A 10,809-nucleotide genomic window follows, 5' to 3' on the forward strand; every position below is an offset into this window, starting at 1 on the left:
TAACGCCAACTAGAAAGAGGGGGTTTACCTACTTTATAAGTGGCATCTAGTATTACTCGTACAATATTATGAGTTCGTTTGGCTATAATTTAAAAAAGAAAAGAAACGAAGAAAAAAAAACATAACAAAAGAAAAGAAAAGTGGGAAATAAGCTTATACACCTTTAACGATAGAGATTGCGTGCAATATCTTGATGCAGTATGATACTTCTAATATGAATTTTCATTTAAAATGACTTATCCAAATTAAATTATTGCACGGAATCTCAATCCAACCTTTAAATTAGACATTTTTTTGACAATCAAAGCTTGAAAGTAAATTTTTTATTATTGGGTTATTTAAATTTCTTTGTGAAATACAGACAGCCTAAGAGAGGGTTTGTCTCCAACCTTCGAGAGAGCCTGTGAAGCGAAGTCAGAGTTTCACTTCTCCTCCTCGTAGACCCAACTAACAAAAGATGATTGTCTTTATCATCTATCTAATCCTAACCATTATTATTATTATTTTATTTTATTGAACTCGAACATTACCCAGAACGCGCCAAAAAAGGTAAGCCGCTATTGGTCAAATTCTTAAACATGGATCGCAGAGAACCGCACGATAGACACCAACCCCCCGATAACCGTCACTCTTCCCAACTACCATTCCTACGAAGAACAAGACTGATCGGTGAAGGTCTAAGCTTCTCTCTCTCTCGTTCTCGCTCTCGCTCCATGGACGTTTCTATTCAGCGACGCCAAGGTGCACATTCTCTGCCCCCAATCCCTAGGGTTAGGGCTAGGGCTTGGGTTTGAATTTCATTTTCTCTCCTCTTGCTCTGAAATTCTCACTCACTCTTATCGTCTTTCTTTCTCTCTAGAATGGCAGAGCCAGATCAGAGTACGAGCACAGCTCCTTCTTCTTCCGCGATTCATAGGGAGTCCTCGGGCAATGAGGCGTCGTCTTCGAGCTCCTCGCAAGTTCGCCAAGAGGAACACTACCGTGACCGCGACCAACTTCAACACCGATTTCCACACCCAGAGCCAGAGCACCCGCAAGTCTTCATTCCCTATCAAGGAAACCAGAACTTATCGGCTTTCGATGATGCATCGACGGTGATCAGGGACGACACGTGGTCCTGCGTTATCGTCCTCCTCACCTTCTGGTTCTTCGGTTTGTCTCTCTCTTTCTCTTCTACTTTATTTGTAATTTAATTTTTGTCCTCCAACTGTTCGTAATATCGTTTTAGTTCTCTGTATTTGGAATGCTTTGTTTGATTGCGCTTGTTAGAGTCACAATCTAATCATGCTTTGAGTTTTTCACACATTCCATTTCAATTGTGGTTCTTAGCTCAATAATTTGGTCAATATTTCAATGGTGCAGTATCAATGACTCTTATCCTCGGGGTTTATGGGTCTGTGAATTTACACCTCGGACCTAATTGTTCTCTTCTTCTGCAACCTAGCCCCATTTTTGTGCAGTATATAAAGGTGATTTTCCCCTTATTGTGCTCATATATATATTAATTTTTTTTTTGGTAGTATTTTTTTGAGTGATGTGTGGTAATCTTGGTTGGTTTATAATAGGTGGAAGAGTTAAATGAGGCAGACCCTGGACTTGTGTTATATGGGTTTTCTAAAACTCCGTCTGTTGATACCGTTACCACCTGGTCTGAGACTCGTAATGTTTCAGTTCAAGTTGATTCTCACCAGGCAAGTTTGCCTTTTCAGATTGTTCATCTCCACTTCTTTTTTGTTTTTTTCCTGATACGCTTCTAACTTTGTAGTTTGTTCTTGGACCTTGTGATATTCTTATTGATGGGGTTGAGTTAATTTTTTTACTTCTCATTCAGGAATGGATTTATGTACTAAATAAGGGGTCTCAAATAAATATCTCATATAGTGTGAACTCTCCGAGCTACTCCATTTTTCTCATAATTGCCGAAGGTAAATTTTCATCTAGAAATTGTTCATATTAAATTTCTATTCCTTTTCATATAGTATGCAAGTTACTCACACACTTTAAAAATGGAATATCTCCATTTATATTGTGTATCCAAGTTTGAGTATGATTCCATCAGTGAATGGGCCCATTAAGGGAAAAGTTGGTCATCGTAACATGTTATCGCAAGCAATTAAACCAGCATTATTTGATAGAGCCAACTGTTAAAACGATAATTGAAGTTTAGAGATATATATCAAAGGGAATATTGTCCATACTAGGTGCAAAAGTTGGCAATTCAAAAATTTCCAAGTCCTCCTTAGGATTTAAAACTATGCATCATATATAACAATCTAGCTTCACCGGAGAGGGGGAAAGAAAGAAGACCTTGAAAACAGAAGAAAGTGAGGTCTCGAAGTGATAAAAATTGTGTGAGAGGGTGGGCCTTCTCTCAATGTTGCAATTGATCACTTGAAATGCCATATATGACTGTCATCTCCGACTCTGCTGCCGGACCATTTAGAAGTCTACAGCTTACAATTATAGGTACACCAAATGCCCATTCTTATACACCACATATTCCCCTCAAACTCAGTTAGCAAATATTGGACAACTTATAAATTGCTAGAATTACGTGTTAACGGCCACATGAGGTGACAAAGATATAGATAAAAGATATCAAAATAATGTAGCAAGTAGTTCTTTTTTACAAATAAAAGACATCAAAATAATGTAGCAAGTGTTTTTATATATATAGATGAAAGATAAAAAAATAATGTGGCAAGTGTCTTTCTTTTTTTTAAATATAACAAATGACAAATGAACAGAGATGAATACAAATTTTTATTCTATGCTGTCATTGTAGAGTTCAATCCGGTTGCTTCATTTGTCCTTCTCTCTATTATAGATTTTTACATCCAAATGCCACATAAAAAAAAAAAAAACTGTATAATCTCTCTCGCTCTCTCTCTCTTCTTTTTGGGTCATTTTGGAGATGTAAAATTGAAGTGATATTTGGGGAGCGACCTTCACCTTGAAGCCGCATTTAGCCTATCATAAGGCCTACTGTACTTGCAACATTTTTCTACGTGTTTTTTTTTTTTTTTTTAAATATTCTTGTGCGCATAATGTGAAATTTGCCTGTGGCTTTTCATGTATTCTTATAAAGTGATTGCAATTGAGCATTCGTTCTCCATATTATTCTGAAGCCAGCACATTGCAGGGAGTGATGGCCTTGCTCAATGGCTTGAGGAACCTACATATCCTAATACCACATTATCGTGGAACCTCATTCATGGTGAGATGGAAGTTGGAAAATATGTATATTCTGTTTATTTTAATCCTAAACTGACGTTGGAAACTTCTAATTCACCAGGAAGTGGTATGATTACACAGGACATATCAAGGTCTTCTACTTATTATGTAGCAGTGGGAAACTTAAACACAGAGGAAGTGGAGGTAATTTTACAAAAAATTGAACTCTTCTACCATAATTTACTAGCTTGATAAGTTTATGGCCTCCAAATCCATTTATGATATGATGAGAAGTCCACAAATCTATTACTTACCCTATTACTAACCTTTGAAGATGCTGCTTGTCCTTCTTGTTCTGTCAGAAGTGATATTGTCGTATAAATGAAAAATAAGCTCAACTGACTAGTGCTTAATTCTGTTCTGGAACCTTTGGACTCCATCTCCCATTCCATGGCATATTAGGATTGCTTTGTGTTTGAATTTATTAAAGTAAGACAAGCTGGTTGGTTTGGTCATTGTGATATGTTCTACTCAATTGAGTGAGCTTGAATAGTAGAAACCTATAAACCGTGATATGGAATTATTTATTTGATGCAACATCTAAGGAATATGATAGTGTAAATTTTTTTTGTTGCTAAAATTGCTTTTGCAATGATGGTGAATGCAATACAATTGGAGCGAGATTGTTACTACCCTTCCAGTCTTGCTCTACATGAGTGTGCTGATTCCTTAGCCTTTTCTCGATAATCAAATTGATTACTGTATGAATAATTTGAACATGGAGTTTATTCCTTTCCAATATAAGTGTTTTGAGAGAAAAAAGAAAAGAAAAAGAAGCAACCCCTTGCTTGTCAATGTCATTAAAACTCATTGACTATTTGTTCAATTCAACTTGATCAATGTTTTTGCTATGGAAAGTTTGAATAACCTTGGTATTTTTAGCAACTAAATAGGAACTGTAATTTGTCAAGATCAGGGTAAATTGTCTTTGTTTCAGGGAGCTGGTTATGGTGATGGCTTATGCCTTATGGAGCTCATATAATTTATGTTTGGTACTTTTGAAGTATATGGTTACCAGATATTATGTATTTATTTTACTGGAGGTGAATTAATGTAAGGCTTGAATAAATGGTTTAATCATTGTTAATATTAGGATGTCTCTTAATTGAGCCCTTTGTGCCCCAGACCGCCTATATGTAAAGGCACTCTAAGAAACTTGGGACCACAGCCCCAGTTCTATACTTCTCACATATTGTAATGATATCCCTATTGAAATTTTTAGTACACTAGGCATTTAGGTTAATTAGTGGACTTTAAGTTGGTGTTTGCTCATCTAACTAACAACCTATTTTGTGGATACTATTTATGACTTGCTGTCATAAGATAAGCTATTTGGTTGATGGAAATCATAGACTTCCTGTAATCTTGGAGCTGTAAACCGACCCCATCGTGCTGGAAGACACCTTCTTCCAACTTCCAACCTGATTGGGGTCAGAACGTCATTTTTCCAACAGAACCGAACCAAAGGAGTTGTATACCAAACCAAAGCCACACCAACAGGTTTCAAGCGTTAGCTGGTCACTTTTGTCAGTTGGTCCAATGTTTGCTTTTATACAGCAACACAGTGATACACACATTAAAAATTTTAAAAAGAAGGCTCACGTTCTCAAAAATCCTTGCCACTTTTTCTTATCAAAAAAAAAAATCCTTGCCACACTTACTGCACCAACCTCAAAAAACGAAATCTCAGTCGCAGAAGAACAAGAAGAGGGTAATGATGATGGGATTGGCCAATTGGGCTTTCTATTTGTTCATCCTTTTGGGTTTCTCCACGTTAGGTTGAATGTATGAGAGTTATGAAGAGAGGAGATAGATGTGAAACTGAAGGTGGTGGACACGGTTCCCACATTTGCATCCTTCCCATTGATTCGATGGTAGCAGAGTTTTCCATTGCATCTGGGCCGACCACATTTGCAGTGCTTCCCATTGGACGGTCTTAATAAAGGTGGGGTGCCTATTTGATTTAATCGTGGCCAAGTCATTTATGGTAATTTAAATGTGGGCTACAATTAAGTGTCCGGTGGAATGACTTGCCAGACAAGGAGAGGATCCTGTTCTGTTGTAAAAAGATGACCTCTGCCATAGATGAGGTTCAGCTTTAGTGAAACAAGTGTTGTACTATTTATGATGTGGCAGCATGTATTATGGTCCTTAGTGAGGCCCAGCTGTGATTATGTATGGTTGGATCAAAACAATGTTGAGCCAAAAACTTGTGGCCTGTTTGTTTCAAAGCAAGAGCCATTTCTTGAGCTTTCTCCAGCTCTCCCTTAAGGTTGCTCCACATCTTTCTTGAGCCTCCTCTTTTCAACTACTGCATATTCTAGCTGTTGCTGAAGCACAATGTAGTCAAGCTTAAGGCTCTGGGTCTTACACCAGGCTCGCTTGTTTTGGGATGGCATCGTGACGGAAAGGGGGTTGGGAGGAGAGGACAAGATGCGAGAGCTCCTCACTCCTTAGAACTCTCGACCTATTTGGACTTTGGGGGTGGCTGGCTATGGTTTCCCCAAATAATTTTTTTTTATCTTTATATTAAAGGGTGGTTGTCGGGTTTGATTGGAAAATCGACTCTATAAAACCGGATTTTGACCCGACCCCTATTCGGAAGTTTAAGGATCCAACTGTTAATGCTTTTTAGAGGGTCTTTCTTTTGTTACTGAATAATAATAATAATAATAATAAAGTGTTTTAATGTGACATAAATGTGAAAATAGTTTTAAGTGTTTTGGGTTTTGGATTCTTTGTTAATGTTTTTGTTTTGAAAAGAGAGTTTCAATTTTTATCCAAAAAAAAAAGAAAAAAGAAAAAAGAAAAAAGAAAAAAGAAAAAAGAAAAAAGAAAAAAGTTTTGAACAGAGAAAACAAATGGAAGAATGGAAATATGTTATCAAACAAAGCCCTTGTTTCTTCCGACCCCCGACCCACCATGGACGGAAACAAGCTGATTTTGGTTGGATTTGGTTGGACGGATTGGGTGGCCCTTTTTTTTTTTTTTTAAATAGCCCTAGCTGATTTGGTAAGTTCCAAGTAACCCTAGCATATTACTAGAGTGGGATAAAGTGGGAGCAAGAATGCAAGGGCAGCAATTTCAATGAAACTTAAGGCCTTGAATGAGAATTAGGTTAGTTTCAAGGTGACTATTGATCTAAGCATTTCATTCAATTTTAATAGATCCATTCCTCAATAAAAGTGGCTAATCTTTTCTGGTTGCTATTGTCTGATTAACATATTTTGAGCAGTTGTGATATTTCTTTCTCATCATCTTTTACCTAGTAACTTTAATTAGTCTCTACATTAAACAGGTGCAGTTAAACCTCGAAATGAAGGCTTATTTGTACAATACAACAGAAGCTTATTACAAGTGTACTTTCACTGATGGTCTGTGTGGTTTGAGCATTTTGTTTCCCAGTGGAAATGTCGCGGTCTTAACCTCTCCTAGTCCAGAACAGGTGAGACTAGTTTTCTTCTTGATCACCTTCATTTTTAAGTATCTTCTTCCCATTCATTAAATTGAATAAACTGATGAGCAGAATTAGAAAATGATTTATAAGGTGGGAATGCAACTTTATATATCAGTCTGGATGGTTCATATATTTGGAAGTTTGTGCCGGGGGTACTGTCGTGTTGTTTAAATCACTGATTTACCATGATATCACCAACTTTTTTAAATTATACCCCATGGTTTTGCACTGGAGACATTGGTAAAATTCCTTGTTACTGCTCCCCACTGGACTGAATATTTTTCGAATCCAATATGTACAACTCCAAAATTTTCAATTAACCAGGATTTTCTTTGGTTGCTTCAGGGAAAAACCAGTGATGAGTGGGACCTCAAATTGTCATACGGACCAAGATGGGCCACATATATTGTTGGCATAGGTATACTTAATTATTTCATCTCATAAGGGAATCTTTATGCATAAATGTTGTACCTTAATATTTCCTCTTGTAGGTGGAATGACTCTGCTCATGTTACTGGCCTTCAACTTCTTAAACAAGTTCCAATGTGCACGTGAAGATGCAAGAGATGTTCAGTATGGGGAAATGGGATCTGCGAGAGCCCCTTTGCTTCCACACAAAGATGATGATCTCTCAAGTTGGGGTTCATCTTATGATTCTGTGTCAGATGAGGATAATATTGAAGACTTACTTGCCCTGGGTCCCCTTGAAGGGGTGTCACTAGGAGATGGTGAAAACAGTAACAATACCCGGCGTCTTTGTGCAATTTGCTTCGATGCTCCTAGGGACTGCTTTTTCCTTCCATGCGGGCACTGTGTGGCTTGTTTTGAATGTGGAACTAGGTAGGTACTCTTCACATTTCTGTTCTTTTTTTTTTTGATGAACCGAGGTCAAGCATAGAATTCTTCTCAAGGAAATATATTGTCTTTATGTTACAATGATGATGATCTAGTTTAAATGTCACTTAGTCACAGTTTAGTTACAATTATATGTTGATGTCTTGATGATGTAGGTTAAGTACTTCCCAACAAGCCTGAACCTTCTCAAAGCCCAAGATTGATAGAGTAACATTTAACTCAAAATCACTGTCCTTTTCTTTATTGGGAAACATACTTTTCAATATTGGTCTGACAAAATTTACACTTTACTGTCATCTCTATTAAAAACACATTCCAAGGCTACACCATTTCTTTCATTTTAAATTTGGAAAGATAAACTGTTAAGACTTGACTGATATAATAGATTTTGCAATAAGCACAAGTTGAACGTCATTTATGATCTTTCAAATTGTAGATGACGAACCTATGAATATATCCTCTCCTCTTATATTGCTATTGTAATGGTCCAAAGAAAGTACTAGTCATATATGTTCCCACCTAGTAAGAAATCAATGTGAGATTTAGCATTCATGAGTTCTTTTATAGTTCACCCACTCTATATCGGCTAATTATCTTTCCAATAAGAGATTGGGGTGTTACAGTCATTAAGCTATTTATTTCTTATTTGCTAGCTTAAGCTTGATGAAACTTTTGACTTCTTCCAAGTCACGAGTCTCTCTGTTACAATCTGATTGTACAGATTGTACTTTTGTGACACCTGTATTGAAGATTATGAGGGCAATGAATTTGACAGTTTAATGATACGGGATTCACTCTAATCCTTGCAGGATAGTGGAGGCAGCTGGCACTTGCCCGGTTTGTCGTAGGAACATGAAGAAGGTGAGAAAGATTTTTACAGTTTAAGCGACAGAGCTTCTTGTTAAACGGGCAAAAAGCCTAGTTGAATAATCTACAACGTGGATTGCATTTGGCTACATTATTTCTTTCCTGCTGACCAATAGCATTCATTGAGTAAATTGTAGATGGGTTCATCAGGTAGTATTTTTTCCGGTGGGCTTTTCACAATGTAATACAATTTGTTGGTATAGGAATGTCAGAATACACACATTGTATTCAATGTAATTGTTATTTTTGTTGTTTTATTTTCTATTTTCCTTTGAGAGGTTACTTGTTTGAATTTTTTGTTCCAATTTTCTCCCGGTTATACCTATTATTGCTATTTTCTTTCGACTCCCAATGTCAAAAGCGCTTTTTTTCTTTTTTCGAAGTCTTTTAACTGTTCCTTATGAGAAAGGCTCTTCTCCATGTATGAGGAGCTTTACAATTTTCTGCAGGAATTTTAAAAATGAGAAAGGTATGTCCGTGGCACTTCAGTCTTCAGGCTCCCAACCCTTTTCTCTCATTCCTTGCCATGGAATTGGAATTCTAGGAGATCTCTATGGACCCAATCCCTTCCCCAGCCTCCCTAAGCCACTAAATTATTATTATTTTTTGTTTTTGCAGTGGATAGTCAGTTTGCTGAAAGGCCAATATAACCACATGCAGGTGCTTTAATATAACAAAAAGTTGAACCCAAATATACAGCATCATCAAAAGGTCAATTACTCTTGCCCACAGCTTCTAAGAAAATGAGCAATTGAAGGAAATAATATGATGCACCCCCTATTGTTGCATATTGCAACTTTTCAGTTCCTTCGACGCCTGAAAAATCATCATCTACCGCACGATTAAATCCCCCAGCCAACCACCCCAAGTTCTTGTATCCTCCTCCAAATAACCTCGTAGCTGCCATCATGGACCTGAATTAACACCAACAAAATCAATGAAAATTTTGCTCTGCATATTGTTGTAAATTAATTAATTTTTAATAAGATTTAAGAGTATAAAATTTTTAATGAGAATCACATGCTATTTGAACAAGAGTAATGCTATCAACACCATACTGCACCGGCAGAAAAAAAAAAAAAAAAAAAAACAAATCCAGGACAAGCCCCGGCTTGGACCAACAACAAAGAAAAAGAACAATCAATACTTCAACAAAACTTCAGAGCACAAACCATCTCAGCTAAGCCTGCAACTCAGCCATCAAGAGATCTAAATCCGAATCAGAGTTTGCAGATTCCAGAGGTGAACCAGGCCAATTTTATCTCTATTGAACTTATGTGTGTTTTTATTGAATTTTAATTCTCAAAAAGTGTAAAAATGAATCTACGAAAGTGCAGTGTTAATTTGTAGGATTACGTACTCTTGGAACAAATGTCAATTTCATACGTTGAGTTGGAAAAATATCAATTTAATTCTCACCTTAGACCCTCACCACAAGCTACAAGGAGTTTGGAGTCCTTATCAGGAACAGCCTTCTCTACCTCCAAAAGAAAATCAGGATTCAAGGTGGTGAAATATTGGCCAGTCCAGAGCCCAATGTAGCCAAAATGCACCCACTTCTTCAGAAGCGTAACGGGACTGTTGTCCTTGTCCTCGACGAACAGTGGGACGTGGAGTGACCCCTTCACGCGCGCCTTCTCTCTCTCCCACGCCGGTCTGATGTCCAGGAGTTTGAACCCCTCGGATTCAATTGCCGTCGCCGCGTCCTTGGGCTGTACGGCCCGGACGGCCCCGGACTGTATGAGCTGCCGACCATTGCTGGAATATACTGCCTGGAGTTGAAGTGCCGTTCTCCTTCGGGTGCTTGGAAGAGGTGGCTTAGGTTGCTTCTCATGCTTGTTCGAGTTTAGTGTGGATAAGTGGTTCAGTTGGACAGCCATCTCTCTCTCTCTCTCTCTCTCTCTCTCTCTCCCCCTATCTCTCCCATATATCCTCAGGACCTCAACTCGCTTGTTATCAATATTTGTGCAATAAGCCCTTGCCTTTTGAGCTATTTCTGAACATGCCCTTTCAATAGTGCTATTTTAACCGTAGTCTCCATCACAAATATTTAGAGTCCGTTACGTTTAAATAAAATTGTAGGAAATGAATAATTTGAGAGTGTTTTTTTATTTTTATTTTTAAAGAAGGGTTTGAAATCATAGAAAAATTTTCATTTTCAAATTGGACGCAAATGTGTGTTTTCTAAAATACACGATTTTAAAGTTTAGATCACAATTTTATTAAACGCTTAATTACGTTTTTAAATTGCAAATCTAAACAGGTCTTTAATAAACAATCATGCTATTACGATAATGCCAATTTTATTTTTAAGATTTTATTTTTTTTAGGGTGCAAATGTTCGATAAATTTTTTCAAATGTTTCATTAATTTTTTAATGCTTTAATTAACGCAAA

General features: G+C 37.2%; 2 protein-coding genes across 2 annotated transcripts; one reads left to right on the forward strand and one right to left on the reverse strand.

Annotated features, from left to right (window-relative positions):
• The first annotated feature begins 589 nt into the window (after positions 1-589).
• LOC133872970 (E3 ubiquitin-protein ligase APD2) lies at positions 590-8,705 on the forward strand. The gene is made up of 11 exons (XM_062310668.1): positions 590-741; positions 860-1,152; positions 1,363-1,469; positions 1,566-1,691; positions 1,832-1,925; positions 3,143-3,217; positions 3,296-3,378; positions 6,533-6,679; positions 7,037-7,109; positions 7,183-7,531; positions 8,356-8,705. Exons 2-11 carry the CDS (start codon positions 861-863, stop codon positions 8,429-8,431), a joined length of 1,422 nt encoding a protein of 473 aa, XP_062166652.1. The 5' UTR covers positions 590-741; position 860; the 3' UTR covers positions 8,432-8,705.
• A 355-nt stretch (positions 8,706-9,060) lies between these two features.
• On the reverse strand, positions 9,061-10,350 carry LOC133872971 (rhodanese-like domain-containing protein 10). Its single transcript, XM_062310669.1, has 2 exons — positions 9,833-10,350; positions 9,061-9,327 (listed from the first exon to the last, which is right to left on the reverse strand). The coding sequence occupies exons 1-2, from the start codon at positions 10,291-10,293 to the stop codon at positions 9,126-9,128; spliced, it is 663 nt and encodes a 220-aa protein (XP_062166653.1). The 5' UTR covers positions 10,294-10,350; the 3' UTR covers positions 9,061-9,125.
• Positions 10,351-10,809: the final 459 nt, after the last annotated feature.

Source organism: Alnus glutinosa, chromosome 7 (assembly GCF_958979055.1).
Source record: "Alnus glutinosa chromosome 7, dhAlnGlut1.1, whole genome shotgun sequence".
Classification (NCBI taxonomy): Eukaryota; Viridiplantae; Streptophyta; class Magnoliopsida; order Fagales; family Betulaceae; genus Alnus; species Alnus glutinosa.

Excerpts from the sequence above, each read along its gene's own strand:
- LOC133872970 (XM_062310668.1), top strand. The coding sequence starts at position 861 with ATGGCAGAGCCAGATCAGAGTACGAGCACAGCTCCTTCTTCTTCCGCG. Across the intron at positions 1,153-1,362 it reads CCTCACCTTCTGGTTCTTCG|TATCAATGACTCTTATCCTC; the intron begins GTTTGTCTCTCT and ends TCAATGGTGCAG. Across the intron at positions 7,532-8,355 it reads TGTTTTGAATGTGGAACTAG|GATAGTGGAGGCAGCTGGCA; the intron begins GTAGGTACTCTT and ends TAATCCTTGCAG.
- LOC133872971 (XM_062310669.1), bottom strand. The coding sequence starts at position 10,293 with ATGGCTGTCCAACTGAACCACTTATCCACACTAAACTCGAACAAGCAT. Across the intron at positions 9,328-9,832 it reads GCTTGTGGTGAGGGTCTAAG|GTCCATGATGGCAGCTACGA; the intron begins GTGAGAATTAAA and ends GTGTTAATTCAG.